The sequence below is a fragment of the Tursiops truncatus genome, chromosome 7, assembly GCF_011762595.2.
Source record: "Tursiops truncatus isolate mTurTru1 chromosome 7, mTurTru1.mat.Y, whole genome shotgun sequence".
NCBI lineage: Eukaryota > Metazoa > Chordata > Mammalia > Artiodactyla > Delphinidae > Tursiops > Tursiops truncatus.
The window spans coordinates 108,101,551-108,119,811 of NC_047040.1; the positions used below are offsets into that span (position 1 = coordinate 108,101,551).

The following is an 18,261-nucleotide window of genomic DNA, read 5'->3' on the forward strand; positions in this document are numbered from 1 at the left end:
GTCAACCCTCAGAATGGGAGAAAATATTTGCAAATGAAGCAACTGACAAAGGATTAAGCTCCAAAATTTACAAGCAGCTCAATATCAGAAAATCAAACAACCCAATCCAAAAATGGGCAGAAGACATAAATAGACATTTCCCCAAAGAAGATATACAGATTGCCAACAAACACATGAAAGGATGCTCAACATCACTAATCATTAGGGAAATGTAAATCAAAAGTACAATGAGGAATCATCTCACACCAGTCAGAATGGCCATCATCAAAAACTCTACAAACAATAAATGCTGGAGAGGGTGTGGAGAAAAGGGAACCCTCTTGCACTATTGATGGGAATGTAAATTGATACAGCCACTATGGAGAACATTATGGAGGTTCCTTAAAAAGCTAAAAATAGAACTACCATACCACCCAGCAATCCCACTACTGGACATATACCCTAAGAAAAACATAAGTCAAAAAGAGTCATGCACCACGATGTTCACTGCAGCTCTACTTACAATAGCCAGGACATGGAAGCAACCTAAGTGTCCATCGACAGATGAATGGATAAAGAAGATATGGCACAAATATACAATGGAATATTACTCAGCCATAAAAAGAAACGAAATTGAGTTATTTGTAGTGAGGTGGATGGACCTAGAATCTGTCATACAGAGTGAAGTAAGTCAGAAAGAGAAAAACAAATACTGTACGCTAACACATATATATGTTACCTAAAAAAAAATGGTTCTGAAGAACCTAGGGGGAGGACAGGAATAAAGACACAGAAATAGAGAATGGACTGAGGACACGGAGTGGGGAAGGGTAACCTGGGACGAAGTGAGAGCTCGTCATGGACATATATACACTACGAAATGTAAAATAGATAGCTAGTGGGAAGCAGCCACATAGCACAGGGAGATCAGCTCGGTGCTTTGTGACCACCTTAGAGGGGTGGGATTGGGAGGGTGGGAGGGAGATGCAAGAGGGAGGAGACATGGGAATATATGTATATGTATATCTGATTCACTTTTTTATACAGCAGAAACTAACACACCATTGTAAAGCAATTATACTCCAATAAAAATGCTTTTAAAAAAAAGGTATGATTTTAGAAATTTCAGCAACTTAATCCTTCTGTGTCTCAGTTTTCTCATCTGTAAAATGAGAATAGTACAATGACCTCATGTGGTGATTAAATCACAGTTTGTGAAGAGAAACTGTTCTGTACCCACCCTTCCCTCTGCATCCCTACCCACCACATAACGAATGAAGGCTTATCTTCTCAGGGGACCTTGCCTTCTGCTCCACTCACAGCACCTGAAGCCCTGCATCACTGTGCACAGAAGCACAGGCCTCTTCCTCCTTTCTTGGCAGGAAATTTTCAACAGCCAGGTTTTAAACACAATATCTGGGTGGGGCTGTAGGCTAAGGAGGACCCTGGTCAGTGTTTCCTAAGAAGTTCTTTCTAGATGCTAGGCCAAACCTTGCCTTCCTGGCCCCTGACCAAATAGAGTGTGATCTCACCTCTGGCCAGAGTACCCACTGAGCCTGAAACTGCAGATGCCAAGCCGTGCCCACCTTTGGAGCCCAGCTCCACATCATCACAACTCTAGCCCCCGCTCCCTCAGCTCAGAGTGACCAGGCCCCCGTTCCCATGCACTCTAACCAATGACTCTGACCACCTGCCCTTTTGTCTCACCTGGTCCCTGGGACCACAGAACTAGACCTTTAGATACTAAGCAGTTCCTGAGAGCTTCGAGAAGAAAACAGGCACCTTCTATACTCTCACATGGAGAAGTTGAACTGGCTTTGGAGGCTGCTCTAACTTTCCAATTCTTACTTGTTCAGTCGAATGGCATATTCCTTCAGAGCAAACACGTTGTCAGCAAAAACAATAATCTTGTCATTCCTCCTTTCATGAAACTTGATCAGAAACTGGCAAGCTCTGAATTTGTTGGGGTTCATGGTGTACAGCAAGATGCGTTTCTTGGTTTTGATTGCCACATACTCCCGGTAAAACTCAGGAGACATCGGGCACCAAACCTGTGATACAATAAGAATCAGGGGTCAGTATGCAAGTTTAAGCATCATACAACTGGGAACTTCAGCAAATTAGCTTTAAAACAAATCAAGACACAACCAATGGTATGTGAATTATATCTCAGTAATATTGTAAACACACACACACACACACACCACAAAACAAAACCTAATACCCAGTGTTGAACCAGGATACTCTCACATGTTAATAACAGAGATTTTAAAATGCATCAATATCCAGGGAATTATTCTCACACCAGCTCCAAGTGAAGAAAATCAGATTCCCAGCCAGTGGTGCAAACAATCCCTCCCACTTAGATCACACCTCCACACACAGTGACATCCCAGGAGTAATGAACACACCAGCACCCAGATCTTGGCTTTTAAATTACATTCTCTGCTAAAAGGGCTCCATGATGAAATGGCTGATTCCAGGGCCAGGGCAGGGAAAGTACCAGATGAGCCAGAAATATCTTACTGTGCCAGAAAGCAAGGAAGTGCTCAAAGTCTGATGGGAACATGTCAAATGGTCATAGAAACTAGCTTGAATGTAGTCCCACTGGTCACATCTGAGACCATTTGAGCATCTAAATAATGACAGTAACATTCCTGAGAGCTTCCTCTCTACTAAGCCCTGTGCTTGGCTGTTGACAAACTAAAGGAAGCTCGGGCAAGTACACTGAAGTGCCATGACTAAAGGTCTCAAGGCTGTGTACAGACCCTCCAGGAGCTTTGCACTGGAACAAGCCATAGCCTACACTGGCAGACTGAGCTTTTGGTTGCAACCAGCGCCACTTCTGTGTGATCGCCACAGACCACTTCTTCATGCTGCCACCACTGCAGAATTAGCTGACGTGGTTATGTGTCAAACTCTGTGCTGAGCTCAAATCTAAGTTTTGCTGTCGTTACCTTTTCTGATTCTCTCTGGGACATATCCTATTATGACCCCTTTAGAATTTCTAGTTCTTCACAACCAAAGCAATTCTTTTTTCACAGTAAAATCTTTAAAATCATGCATTTCCCAGAATATGAAACACAAGTGGCCAATGAACATATGGAAAGATACTCAACGTCATCAGTAAACAGGAAAACACAAATTAAGACCATAAAAAGATACCATTTCACACTTATTAGGTCTGTAAAAATTAAAAGAAGACATTTCCATATTAGGTGCTGGAGATGTGGAGCTAGCTCACTCACCCTGGACGAGAGTGTTAACTGGTGCAACCACTTTGGGAAACAGAGTTTTCCACATGACTAGTGAAGTGAGCATCCGGAAAGCCCCTGACCCAGCAATGCTACTTCTAGGTGCACCTGCCACAGCAGTGGCCTTCAAACTTGGACCAGTTTATGTCATAAACTAAACATTCCCACACACAAACACAGTCTTAGGAAACAATATATACCTTTAATACATATTATGCATTCTGGTAGATTCTATTCTATCCTGATCATGACGCACCGAAGTGATGTCACCATCTACTACGTGGTCACAGTCCACAGTGTGAACACTGCTTTAGAAAACGTCTGACACAGGAAACAGGTACAAAAAATACATGCAGCAATACTGTCATAACAACAAAAAAACAGCTCCAAATTCAGAGACAGTGTCCGCCTAGGGCTGGGACTAGAAGCAGGGCCTTGCTAATGGGCACAAGGGAACTTTTGGGGATGGGGGAGATTCTCTAAAACTGGGTTGGGGGCATAGCTGCACAACTCTTTACATTTACTAAAATCACAAAAGTTATAAATCACACTATTTTCTTACAACAGATGAATGTTATGGAACATAAACTAGACCTCGACAAGGCTGTGGAAAAAAACAACTTAGCAACCCGAACATCTGTCGACGTTAGAAAAGATTTTATTTTTACTTCTGTGTAATATTCCATTAGCTATCAAATTGTGGTATATTTGTCCAATGGAATACTACAGAGAAATTAAAACTAATAAACTACAGCTACATGTATCATTAAAAAAATAATGCATTATGCAAAGAAAAAAATACTAAGCAAAAGACAGAAGTCATACAAGAACACATATAACCCGATTCTATTTGCATATACATAAAGATTTTTTAAAAGGCAAAGCTAAACAATGAACGTTTTGGGAATTATACATAGGAAGTAAAATAATAAAAAAGCAAGATGACAAACCTAAGCTCCAAGACAGCGGTTACCCTGGCAGGGGGAGGGGAGATGCAACTAGAGAGGAACAGGCGCCTCAAAAGTTCTGACAATGCTGTGTAAGGTGGGTGCTGATTACGAAGATGTAACCAAAGGGTAAGGAAGCTTCTCGACAGAGCAAGTCCACCTGCACAGCTTCCTCACACTCACCTTCACCCGAGAGGCTCATGTCTGCCCTCTGAGGACACAGCCCACCCTACTCTAGCCACTGAGTGACAGTCATTTTAAGGTGCCAGAAAGGATTTCTGTTGCTGTTCCTTCTGAGAAGACTTACCTTTCTTTGAACATGTATTTTAAACACATACCTGTGCAGGTATTCATCACAGAATATAGGGAAAATGGGTTCTTAGAAATAAAATAATCAAGGTCACATGTGCCTTCTGGGGGCATCAAAACCAACAGCCTTTGGTACTGGGGGTGGCCTGTGGGTTGCCCACGCAGGACCAGCAAGAATTCCTCCGGGGTGAGGGTGGGCAGGAGTACCCTGAGGTGCTCACTCCCAAAGAGGATGAAACGCCAAGCCAGCCTGGATTAGCCTCCTGACCTGACCACTTCCTGTGTGCCCGTGGACAAGTGATTCTGCTTCACACATCTGTGAAATCGCGGGAGACTGCCCACCCCACGGGGGGCTGAGGGTACTGCACGAGGCAGCAGCACTTTTGCTCAGGTCCTGACCTGTGTACCTGCCCACGAGGAATCGACCTGATCCATTTCCCTCCCCCAGGGACCGTGCCAGGAAGGGGACAGCTACCTCAGCGCACTGGACTTTGGCGATGTAGCCGTTGTTCTGCAGCTCCATCCAGTTGGCTTCATAGAGCTTGGGCCCAATCAGAAAATTTAAGTCGACAATTTTGTCATCTTCCCGGACGAGGGTTGCGGTCAAGCCCAGTTTGCAGTGGGCCTGCACAATGGTGAGCACCCGTCGGAACATCTTGGCTGGGGAAACAATCGGCGCATTCATGCTGTCACTTTTTTAAACGCTCAAAGTACCAAAGACAGCCTCGACCTAATACTGGCCCGGGACACTGCACGGCTGACCCCCGGGCTTCTGGATCACAGGAACCTGGCTCTAGACAAGAATGATTAGGTGGGACTGCTTAATCTCCACTTTTAGACCTGTCCAAAAGAAGGGTGAAAAGGAGAACAAGAGAGGGAGATGACCTGGAGGAAGCCCTAAGCTAGGGAACCCCAGCACTCCCCTCACAACAGCTCGGCTATCAAGAGCACAAACGGCAATCTGAAACATGACCTACACTTAAAATGCCACTGAGCTCTGAATCATGCAAGGAATTGGTTCACCCTGAGGCCTGTACCTCGGTTACCGGGAAGATGGTGGGGTATCTGGAGGACCAGAGGAATGAAAGGAGCTCCACTTCCCACCACCCTCCCAGAAACCAGGAAGAAACAAGGGAGAGATGAAACCCCAGGCACCTCTCCCACCTTAGGAAACATCCCTCTCTACACTCTTCCAATTACATTCATTCTGGTCAACCAGCAACGTCCTTTGCCTTCCTTTCGCTTGAATGTTATCATTCTTTCTGAGGTATCAAATTAAATTAAATAAACATTAAAAGGGTACAAGATATTCATTTTTAAAAACTCAATTTATGGGTTTCCACAGGCTCACCTTTTAAAAATTTTTAACACTATGAAGAAAGGTAAAAATGTTGAAGTCATGCTAATCTTATATCCAATTAAAGGCAAGGTTAGTGATACTTCAGAAATAGACCTGGGAATTCCCTGGCTGTCCAGTGGTAAGGACTCCATGCTTTCACGGCCAAGGGCCGGGGTTCAATCCCTGGTCAGGGAACTGAGATCCACAAGCCACCGTGTTACGGCCAGATTAAATAAAAAAAAAGAAATAGACCTAAAAATCCGAGGGAAAGAAGGGCAGACGTCACCAAAATACAAACCAAAAACATAAGAACAGTAAAATAACAAAGGGCTGTCTAACCCCAGTAAGTGCCCAGGTCTCACGGTTTCACACACTGAAGCCTAACACAGCTTGCACACACCCCTGGAAAACAAACAAACAAAAAACCAGGGTCAGGCTTATGTCCAAGGACTGTGCCGGCTCCAAAAAGGGCAGCCAAGGACCCCAGACCAGGTTCCCCACGTCAGAAGGACATGGCAGCCAAGGCAGCGGAGACCCCAAGCTACTGTGGGCTCCAGGGAGGCAGCATTGGGGCAGCCCGGGGACTGCATCAACCCGAGGGGAGCACAACGCGGGGACCCTGCCTGGACACTCTGCAGCCAGAAACAAGCCTTCCCTGAGGCATCGGCCCTGCAAACGAGTCACGTCCCACTGCTACGTTCTCTCACAGCCATAACAGCTGTCACGGGGGAAGAACTCACATACAACGATGTGCATGGCTCCATGAATTTTTACACAGGTACATACCTGTGGAACCACCCAGATGATGGGAGTGTTCTCAGCACCCAGAAGTCTCGCCTCTGACCCCTCTGGTCAACACCAGCACTCTCCCTCAAGGGAACCCCGATCCAACTTTAGTCATCAGAGAGGAGGTCTGCCTCCGGTCTGAAGTTCATGTAAATGGAATCACAGTACGTACTTTGCATGTGCGGCTTGTTTCACCAGACGTTATGTCGCGGTTGTCATTTGACATTTATTTGTGTGATTCTCTGACTGTCTCTCCCACTTTGTCTCCGGTGCCAAGCAGAGTGCCTGGTACTTAATGGGTTCTCAATAAATACTTGTTAAAATAATGAAAGTGGCACAGTGCCTTGCATGCAGGAAACATCTAATATATGCAAGTGCTGTAATAAGAATTTCTTATTAATATGACTTAATAGGCCTCCTTTTGGAAGATCTATAAAAGAACACAACAATCTTTATCTTCTGGGATAAATCTCAAGGATTTACCATTCTACCTAGTCCAAGTGATAAATGTTTATGGCAGAATCTCACTCTGATTTGCTAGAATTCCCTATTTAACATCTGCTCTCTGGCCCAGTGAGCAGGGCCATAGAGCTTATAAGGCCTGAATGCAAAATCCTTTAGAGCAGTTTGGTTTCACTCTTCTACCTAAACAGAGGCAAATGCTCCAATGAACCAGAGGAGAGACAGACACACCTAGTGAACTGTGTGGGGTACACCTCTATATCCTCATCACCAGATAACCAACCCCAAGCCTGGCTGCCACCCTCTAAGACCTGGGGCCCAAGTTAAAGAGGAACACCAACGTATGCTAAATATATCCTCCGGCAGAAGGCCTCAAACATCCCCACGCTTCAAACACAGCCTTCAACTAAACTGCTACAAAGCAATTCCAAAGTCGTTTATAAAAGATGTTTCTCTAGATCCCCAATTCCCAATCCAGTCAGACCCAATACCAATCCTCTCCTTAAAGGTTTTTTTTTTCTCTTGGTTTAGTTTTTAAATATCACACAGTAAACTGCACTTCTTCTGAGGGTGGGTGGGTGAGGGTGGTTCTACACATGTTCATACGTGTGCAGACTCGCGCAGCTACCACCACCATCATACTCGGGAGACGAACCAATCCATGACCCCAAAAGCTGCCTCGTGCTCTCCCTGTCCAGTCATACCCTCCCTGCCCCACCCCGGCACCCAACCATCTGTTCTCCGTCACTACAGTTTTGTCTTTTCAAGAATGTCCTACCAAAGGCATCACACACTCTGTAACCTCTTGGGACTGGCTGATTTCACTCAGCACGAAGCCTCTGAGACTCCTTTCCACGGAGCGTCCCAGCGGTTGAGGGGCCAGCTTGTCCATCCAGCCACTCACTGACAGTCATTTCCGTTGTTTTCTAGGTTTCGGAGATTACGACCAGAGCTGCTTCTATAAACATTCATGCACAGGTTTCTGTGTGAACCTAGGTTTTCATTTCTCTAGAACAGACGCCCAGAGTGGGGCTGCTGGGTCTCCATGGTAATCTTCTAATAAACTGCCAAATCTCCCCAGAGTGACTGTACATTTTGCACTTCCTCTGGCCACGTATGCCAGTTCCAGCTGATCTGCACTCTTGTCAGTACTTGGTACTGTCAATATTTTTTATTTTAGCCACTCTAACAGGTCTGTAGTGGCATCTCATCGTGGCCTTAACCTGCATTTCCCTGGGGACTAACGCTGCAGAACGTCTTTCAAATGCTTACTGGCGTCTGTATGGTCTCTTGAGTGAAAATCTGTTCATGTCTTTTGCCCGTTCCCTAACATTTCTGCCTTTGCCTGACTGTAACAGCAATCAAATTAACATGTCTACGGCCTAACTCCTGATCTTCTCTCTCCAAACCTGCACCTTCTAGAGTCTTCCCCATCCCAACACCCACTCCACGCTTCTGACGGCTCAGGCCAAAAGCTGACAGTCATCCTTGATTCCTCTTTCTTTCAGAACCACATCTAACCAGCCCACTTAACCTTCACAACATAACCAGAATCAGTTTACCTTTATTCTTACTGGTCCAAGCCTCATGTTGGGATTCCACCAACTAACCTACCTAGCTGCTCTCCACCCTTGCTTCCTGCAGTCTCTTCTCAGCACAGCAGCCAGGGTGATATTTTTATAACTTAAGTCAGATAATGTCACCCCCAGCTCAAATCCCTCAAATGGCTTCTCACCCAGAGTGCAAGCCAAAGACCTCCTTCAGGTCCTACCGGATTGGCTCCAACGCCTCTCCGATCTCAGCTTTGACCGCTCTCCTCCACGTTCCCCTCCAGCTGCAGGGCTACAGTATTGTCAGGCCATGCAAGTACTACTTCCCCACCTCAGGACTGCTTCCTTCTACCCGAGAGACCCCTCTCATCCCTACCTGGCTTGCTGTGAACATCTCTCGGTGTTTTCAGACATCCAGAGGTGTTGGAGGAGCTCTCATTACACAGAAAAAAACAGATAGGCCATTTTGACAATGTTTTGAATACTCTATGTGAAAATGCCTCTGATTTCATTTACTTCAGAGTAATCTCTAATTTACACTTCGTAATTGATCAGGGCTACCCATTAACTTGTTTTATCAAGAAAGGTTTGCCTGGGTTTCCCTGGTGGCGCAGGGGTTGAGAATCTGCCTGCTAATGCAGGGGACACGGGTTTGAGCCCTGGTCTGGGAGGATCCCACATGCCGCGGAGCAACAAGGCCCGTGAGCCACAACTACTGAGCCTGCGCGTCTGGAGCCTGTGCTCCGCAACAAGAGAGGCCGTGATAGTGAGAGGCCCGCGCACCGCGATGAAGAGTGGCCCCCGCTTGCCACAGCTAAAGAAGCCCTCGCACAGAAACCAAGACCCAACACAGCAAAAATAAATAAATTAATTAATAAACTCCTACCCCCAAAATCTTCTTTAAAAAAAAAAAGAAAGGTTTGCCTGGAATGCTATTCAGTAATAAAAGGAAAACAGCATTGGTACGTATTACAACGTGGGTAAACTACTGTGTGAAGTGAAAGAAGTCAGATAAAAGAAAATACATATTATGTGATTCTGTGAATATATTTCCAGAAAAGGCACGTCTCTAGAAACAGAAAGCAATTCAGTGACTGCCTGCGGCTAAGGATGAAAACACCGATGGTAAGTGAGTATGAGGACGATGTTCTAAAACTGGGTCATGGTGATGGTCGCACCAACTCCACTTTACTAAAAATCCTGAATCGTATACTTACGATGGGTAGATTTTTACTGTTTATAAATTATGTCAATATGGCTGTTTAAAAGGACTGCCGGCAATACTTGGACTTCTATAACATATTAAGGAACACTAATTTAGTCCTCAAATAAAACAAATATTGCAAGGACGTTTTTGTGCTCCCAGTCTAGTTTTTGCAGGACCGAAAAGAAAAAAATGGGTTAAGGGTAAGCTGAGGTGCAAAAGTTGAGGGGGAGGATGGAAGAAAATATCATTTTCTAGATGACTACTCTGGGCCAGTGATTAAGGAAGCTGCCAGTGTGTACACCCACCTACCACTAAGCCCCACCCCACCCCACCCACCCATGCTCATGGAAATCAATCTGTCTCTACGATGAGTAGGCATCCCAGCTCTCAGCCTGCTTACCTGGTATGGTGTGTACTTCGTCCAGGATCATGAGGCCCCACTCCTGAGTTTTGAGCCACTCCATCACCCGCTCGGCCTCCCAGGACCTTTTGGTGGTGTGGCCCAGCATGGAGTAGGTGCTGATGGCAATGGAGCAGCCTATGGGCTTGTCCTTGGCGTCGGAGGTAAAGCGGCAGATCTGGCTGTCGTCGATGGTGGACCACATCTTAAACTGGGCTTTCCACTGCTCCACAGACACAGCTGAGTTGCCCAGCACCAGGCAGCGTTTTCTGACTGTGCACGCAGCTGTCACGCCAACCAAGGACTTCCCAGCACCTACGAGAAACCAAAGGGCAATCCTACCCAAGGCCGGGTTGAAATGAGGGACAGGGACAGACAGAAGGACTTGTCAGCCCACCAATCTGGCCAAAATCATTTGTAATAATCCTCGCGGCTGACACTGTTGAGGTGCTTACTGCTCCAAACCTGTTTCCTTCTTTAGAAAAAGGAGGCGCACACACCACACACAAACCTGAGAATTAAAAGACACAAGTGCCAGGCCCTATTAAAGCACTGTACATGCATCTCATTTAAATGTTGAAAAACAACATTTGTCAAAATAAACCATAGGTAAGAGACACTCCTATTATTGCCATTTTAAACATGGGAAAACTAAAGCTGAGGGGTAAGTCACCCAAGGCCCTGGGACAGCAGTGCTGCTGGGGTACAGTGTGCCCAACACCCAGACTACCTCAGGAGGGACTCAGTAAAAGACGGCTACTATGATGACACAACAAACTGGGCTGAGCACTTGGGAATGCGGTACGTACGCTGCTACTGGCAAAGACAGAGGAAGGTGAAACTCCAGGGGCTTCTGAGTTTACTATCACCTACTGTGTGAAGATCAAGTTTAAAAATCAAGCTATTCCTTGAAATAGCAATTCTTCCTTTACCAGGGGTGGGCATCAAAATAACCCATGAGGCTTTAAAAAAAAAAACAAAAAACTGAAGGTGCCTGCCCCTCCCCTAGAGAGTCTGCCTTCTTGAGTATGGGGTAGGCCACCAGCTGAGCCTACTGTGACCTCTGGCCAAGAACCTAGGCCAGACCTGACACGACTTAGGACAAATGATGTTAGATGGGCGCCAAGGGGGCTGCCACAGCCCCTTCTTGGATGTGCACATTGTAATAAGCAGTCCAGGACCAAACAAAGTTTCTGTGCTAGGGAGCCTCCAAATACACCCAACTTACAAGACTGAGTGTGAGGAACTCTAAGCCCAGGATGTAAACTAGCCCTTTCCCACAACACCATCCTTCCTCACTGCCCAAGACTTTATACACTGCTTAGCTGATTGGTTCACTGTCTGAGCTACCCCACCACAATGAGCTCCATGAGGTCAGGAGTGTTGTTCTAGCCACCATTACATGCCCAGCGTGCAGGTCAGGGCCCTGCACAGAGCAGGCACGCAAGTATTCGTCACGTCATGAATCAGGGAGCCATGTGACACTGGCTGTTCCCTGACCAGGTGGGATTTAGAGGAAGGCCCTCAGGGAGAGCGTAAGGCAGATCCGGACAGAGCAGCCTAGCCATCTTCTTCACTCAGGCATCACTCACCACAAGGAAGGACGATGACCCCGGAACGTGCACGCCCATTCCCAAACATCTTCCGCAAGCTCTTCTCCTGATAAGGTCTAAGGACAGCTGTGGGTTTCAGGTCAATGTTGATGTCAGGGTTGACAGAATCATTCCGGAAGTCGTATTCTGCTAACAGAGGGTACTCCAGGTGGATGCAACGTTTCTGGAGTTCCTCAATCATTTCCTGGAAAGTGAGCATGAAGGTTTTATAATCCTGTTAACTCCAAAGTGTGCTCACAAACAGCACACATTCTAAGGAGCCTAATAATTTAAAGAAAAAAAAAAAAAAAGGTTAGCTAGACTTTTAAATTTCAGATCTTGCTTGATGAGAGCCAGCTTAAAGCACAGACTAAGGGCCCCAAACTAAGGACGTGGACAAAATTAAATCCAATCAGCCACCACAAATGCCCCCCAGGCACTGTTTCTCACATCTCCCCAGGAACTTGTGAACACTGACCCCCCAGCCTGAAAAACAGGACACTCAGATCTAACTCCATCAGGAAGAATGGTGCTGCAGTGCACAGACACCAAAATCTGGGGACAGATGGGGATTCCTTCCTCTCACACAGGCTACAAACAGTCCCTGAAGGGCTGAACCAGCTTCTGACGCAGGCTTAGAGAAGCAACCAGGAGGGGTACGTTCACTAACCTGCTTGACTTCAAAAGATACTGTCTGTGTCTCTTCTTCTTCCTCCTCGTCCTTGTCCATTTGCTCATAAAAGTCGAAGAGGTCCGTGGGGATGTCAGATTTACCCTGTGGATCTGTCACCCGGGAAGTGGATGGCCCACCGCTGCCCTCAGCACTCTTAGCGATCTGAAAGAGAAAGGCAGGATCTGGACTTGCACAGAACATTTAACCCTACTGTTACCGAGCAACAAAGCTGCAAGAAAACAAGGACTACTAGACTGCAAATGCTGGCCTAAAAGCACCTGCGAGAATTAAAGTCCTAAATGCGTCCACCCCCAAGGGTGACCCAGGAGGCCACATACAGCAGATTTGCTTGTGAAAGTCTCTGTGATGAGCTCGGTTGCCTCCCCCTCAGAGTTCCTCAGGCGGCATTCCCGGATCATGGGATCCTGGAGAAGATGCTGGATGACATCAGGGTGAGAACTTTCAACAAAGTACCTGTAAGAAGGGAGGAAGGAGGTGCATACTGACCAGTACACCATTTTCAGAAGGTTCCACTGCTCACTCATAAGATGATCTAGAGATAGCGGCCTAAGGCCTCTCTCCACGCTCACCCTCCCCCAACCCTTTGCCAAATCTGAGATATGAGCTACTGGCCATGACATAACACACGAGGGTTGCAGGCAAAGCCCCACTGTGAAGACAAACTAGCAGGGATCTGAACCCCAGCTCCACTGTTCAGGGGAATACAGTGATCAGTGAATGAATTTCCGGTTTTGGCCACATCACTTCACTTTTTCCTTTTAGCCCCTTACTCGGGGGAGTAGGTGTTAGTGCAGAGCAGACAGTCCACAAGTGTTAGCTCCTTGCCACCTGATATGCAGAGGGTGAACGTGCCTTGGATGGGCCTGTCACAGAACCCCTTACCTGTTGTGCTTCAGGACCAGCTTGACTTTCCCATAGCTGACAGTACATAACTGCAAGAAGTGACAACACCATACAGGCAAAATTAGCAATATGCACCTCACTGAGAACTCGTTCATTACTGGGCACATCTTACTACCTACAAAACAAGTGAAGAGTTCATTTTACTTTAGGAAAATCCAATGTGCAATCCTAAAGGGGGTAGATCTGCCTAAATTGAGCTTTTCTATTAGCTCCTACTTTTTGAGGGCAAAACCTTCCTCTTGCCTGGCTAATTCTGATGCACATCCCTTAATCTAAAAAATGCTGCTTAGAATCTTTCTTTTATTTTCTCTTTCCCTTTCTTCTCCATTCCCAGAGCCCCATCCTAATCCAGGAGTTCATCTCATTGTACCAGTACTACCACAGATCCCAGCACAAAGCTGGTAGTTATGTGTCCACTAATTGTGAGCTGCGTAAATTAAATGTGAAGCCTCTGGCCTCCTCACCAATGTTCCTATCTCCCCAACCAGATGTAAGCCTCTTGAGGGTAGAAAATCCTTCCAGGTTCCCAAAAATCTTTAGGATGGAATGCAGCAGAGATTATACAGTAGCCACGAAGATTCACAATTCAGATCTCAGGCTGCTGCCGCCTCCACTGCTGCCCTTCTGCATCCACCACTGCACTAACCAACACCCACATTCCCACAGGCAGCTCCCAACCAAGACTGAGAACAGCCAGGGTACTGAAATAGGCTCATTCTACAAGGTGCAAGCCCTTTTCCCAGGGCACCCTTTCACATCAGAAGAAAGGAGAACTCTCTCCAGGGCTCCTGCCAGCTTCTCTAAGATTGGCTTCATTACTGTACTGGATGCCTGTGGCACTCATCTTCTGCCACTTCAGATCTGGGGGTCTGAATCTAATTCCCTGTAGATCAGCCGAGGACAACGAAAGCCACTGTCCATCTCTTTTTAATGGTATTCACTCTCTCTCAGAACAAACCCAAGCAGGTTCAAGTGCTCGTCACATAGAACCCTATCCACTTCAAACTCTGAAATCCTTTTTGACTTTTCCTCATGGAAGTTGTTGACTAGCGGTCTCGTGCAGGTATGCAAACTTAGATGGAGTTTATCATCTGTACTAACTTGCTCAGGTTACCATACAGAACACCACAGACTGAGTTGTTTAACAACAGAAGCTTATTTCTAGAAGTCCAGGATCATGATGCCAGCCATTTCGTTTCCAGTGGATGCTCTCTTCCTGGCTTCTAGGGGGCTACCTTCTTGCTCTATGCTCACGTTACATCTTCCTTGTACAAATGAAGAGAGAAAGAGAGCACACGCCTGGTGTCTTTTCTTATAAGGACACTCATCCTGTTGGCCCCACTCTTATAACCACATTTAACTCTAATTATATCCTTACCCCAAATACAGTCACATTACGGGTTAGGTCCTCAACACACGAATTCTGGAGGGGGCACAATTCAGTCCGTAACACCATTCACTTCGGGCTATACTCCCAAATAACCCAGGCCAGAATGGGCCTGAATTAGTAACCCTGCTGTGTTAGCACCCACTGGCTAAGAGCAGCTCATGGGAAGTCTGCCCTCAGCAAAACACAATGCTGGATCCAGAGGAGTAGCAGCTGGGGTAATCGGTTACTATGCTCCCCACACTGGATCTGAATGGCATTTTCCTGACTGCTACAAGTTAACAATGTACAGCACCTGTCCCCACTATCACTACGTTACGAAGGAGGGCAAAAGAGCCAGGCTTAGCCCCCACTTGCCTTAATAAACTGAATAATTCCATCAGGGACTCCCGTCTTGCTGAGCTTCCTGAGGTACTCAGTGATGTCACTAGTTTGCAGCCCAACGCTGACAGCCGCGTACAGGGAGTAGGCAGTTAGTTTGTACTCATGCACGTGGGTTGGTCGGCACACCGGCTCTGCAATAGCCACCAGGAAGTCTTGAGCATACTTGTAAACTGGAGAGAAGGCTTCTAGGAAGATGTGGCCATCAGGAGCCTGCGAAACACCAAATGGACACAACAGACAAGGAAACTAATGAGTCGCAGAGACGATTAGACTCTTTCCCACATCACCATCTAGAAAGGATAAGCTGTCCAGAAAGTGATCTAAAGCTAGCCAACACCAGGAATATTTTTGTAAGCACATCTTCAGCCAACTGTGGGTCCCGCTACTTGAATCGGATACAAGGAGTAGAGAGAATAGAAGAAAAGGTTTCCAAAGTCAGCAGCTGCCTCTCACGATTCTTCACAGGAAAAGGCCACCTTACTGGCTATCCTTCTGGCTAGATTTCTAATGAATGGACAATATTAATTACTTCAAGTTGAGCAAAAAAGCTGCCTAGCAAATATATGTCTCATTAGGGTTTTTTTAATGGGGAATTAAAATGTCACATAATAAATGCCATTTATTCTTTAGATGAAAGTTGTTTCCAAACATGTGGCAGAACTGGAGAGGGAAAGGGGAGCAAAAGGAGGGGTTAGGGAGGAAGGAAGCCCGAGTCTAGCCAGCACGTGTGCGCTAGCATATACTCATTGCTATCTCGGCTGTTTCAAACTGCCTATGAAAATGAAAGCTCGCTGCCAGTGGGCTCTGAAGCAAAGCTCACGATCCCGCGTTCCCATTTGGGCCGCACCCACTCCTGGGCCCGGCCCCGGCTGAGGCGTGCTTACCACCCAGAGGGGCCTGGAGGTGTGGTCGTCCTTCAGCGGCATCTGCAGCCTGTAGTCCTTGGCTCCATACTCATCCACTTTGGTGCTGGACTCATCCACCTGCTTCCCGGCCGCCGAGGGAACCGCTTCCTGAGGGTCATTCCCAGGGGCGTCGTCTTCATCGTCTTCCTCATCCTCGTAGTGCCGCTTCTTGGACTTCTTCTTCTCTGCAGATACGGACACGGACACAGAAGTGAGCCCCGCAGGAGCCTTGCGTTCCCCCAGCACCGAATGGCCGCAGGTCGGGGGAACCTGGCTGCAGCCGGACTTCCCCAGCGCCAAGCACCCCTAGCCCAGAGCCACTACGCGCCGCAGGCGTCCTCTCCCTCAAACGCTGCCCACCCAGCCCGGGGGGCAGGGCTGCCCGGAGGTCAGGGCTGCCCGGAGGTCCGGGGTCGCACCCCCGCCCAGCGGCCTGTCGGGACAGTATGTGACGACGGCGAGCGACTCTGGGGTCGACCGCCGCCGAGAAACCCTGAGCAGCTACCACACAGGATGATAGGGACGGCAGGTGCAGGCAGCCCCGAAACGCGCCTACGCCACGTCTCACCGCGGTCCGCCCGGTCCCTTTTGCCCATGTCGGGGTCCGCAGCAGCCAACCCGTACCGCCGAGGAACCCCGGAGACGGCTCTCTGTGGAACTTCCGGTTCACACCGGAAGTTCTTCCGGCCACCGCACAGGAAGTCCCGCCTCTGGGCGCTCGGGCGAGGCGTCGGTGGTTGAGCCCGCAGCTGAGGGGTCCGCTCACTGTACCCGGGTGCAGGCCCTTTCTCCCCATTTTTTCTGCTAGTCAGTGAAGTATTTTTTCAGTACCTGTTAACGATCGTCCAGGCACTGTTGTTTTAGCCCCTGGGGCAGGATAGTGAACAGAGCGAAGGCGTTGGCCTCTTGGAACAGAGAGACGTGGGTCGTAAACAAATGTGTTAAGCGCTCTAAGGAAGAAATAAAACAGAGCCCAGAATGGCAGGCAGTGCTGTCCCAGAATATCTCGTTGAAGGGGTGTTATTTGAGAAAAAGGTCATGAAAGTGAGATAATGTCCTACGTAAATACCAGGAAGGAGCAGTGTGGGTCTAGGGGCCGGCCGACACAGGTTTGGCGTTTAAGGGGAGCGGAGGGGGGAGCAGTATGGCTGTAAGAGGTGGAGAGCAGTGATTCTCAAAATGGGGTCCCCTGGCTGCATCGACATTATATGGAAACTAGTTAAAACTGATCGGAAAGGCACAAACGCAAAATATCTAAGTCATAAAATTTTGCAGGCAGGCGCAACCATCCTGCCCTCCAGAAGACTGTGCTGCTCAACTCTGAGAACAACTAATGTAGAGCTGTGTAGGTCATTGCAAAAACTTTGGATTTTATTATGAAATGAGAAGCTACTGGAGAGGTTTGAGCAGAGAAATGACAATCTGATTTCGTATTAAAGGATCACTCTGCACTGGCTGCTGTGTTGAAGATGGACTTTGCAAGGTCAAGGGCAGCTATTGCAGCGCTCCAGTTGAGAAATAACTGGCTTTATTATTAGGGTGTTGGGGTAAAGGTGATGAACAGTGGTTCCATTCTGAATATATTTTGAAGATAGCACACGATTTGCTGACTAGATATGGAAGGTGAGAGAGAGGAATAAAGGAAAACTGCAATGTTTTTGATCTGAGCAATTGCAAAAATGTTGTACCTCAGGGAAGGTACAGGTTTTTGGTTTTTTTTTAATAAGGGGGACTGAGCAGCACCCAGCCTGCTGCTGGTGAGGGCCAGGACCCCCGCTCAAAGTCTCTGTTAAGGGGTGCTACTGCAAGGTTGGGTAGTGGTCCTCACACGGAGTTCGTCATCCTGCACGATTTCACCGTTGGCCAAGATCTGCACTGTCCTTCCAGGAAGTATGGGTCCCTGCTGCACTGCACCTTTCCCCAGACCTCGAAACACCTGAAGGAAACAATCTGTGTGGGCGGCTCCCAGAACTCGGCAGCATCCTCTCCTCGGAAAGTACGGATTTGAACACTGGTTTTGGATGTATTTAATACAAGTGGCTATGTTAGCCTGTCCGAGTGCCATAACAAAACACCACAGACTATGTGACTTGAACAATGAAACTTATTTTCTCACAATTCTGGAGGCTGGAAGTCCAAGTTGAAGGTCCTGCTCTCTTCCTG

The 18,261-nt window shown here is 47.3% G+C and overlaps 1 protein-coding gene across 1 annotated transcript in view; it reads right to left on the reverse strand.

Annotated features, from left to right (window-relative positions):
* Positions 1–16,770, reverse strand: part of ERCC3 (ERCC excision repair 3, TFIIH core complex helicase subunit) — a 37,111-nt gene extending 20,341 nt beyond the window's left edge. Inside the window, exons 1-10 of the mRNA XM_019931865.3 lie at positions 16,667–16,770; positions 16,078–16,283; positions 15,167–15,403; positions 13,402–13,451; positions 12,837–12,972; positions 12,496–12,660; positions 11,826–12,030; positions 10,234–10,548; positions 4,965–5,149; positions 1,828–2,030 (exon numbers count right to left, since the gene is read on the reverse strand). Coding sequence (XP_019787424.1) covers positions 1,828–2,030; positions 4,965–5,149; positions 10,234–10,548; positions 11,826–12,030; positions 12,496–12,660; positions 12,837–12,972; positions 13,402–13,451; positions 15,167–15,403; positions 16,078–16,283; positions 16,667–16,694 — 1,730 coding nt within the window. The 5' untranslated portion in view covers positions 16,695–16,770. The remainder of the gene's footprint in view (positions 1–1,827; positions 2,031–4,964; positions 5,150–10,233; positions 10,549–11,825; positions 12,031–12,495; positions 12,661–12,836; positions 12,973–13,401; positions 13,452–15,166; positions 15,404–16,077; positions 16,284–16,666) is intronic.
* Positions 16,771–18,261: the final 1,491 nt, after the last annotated feature.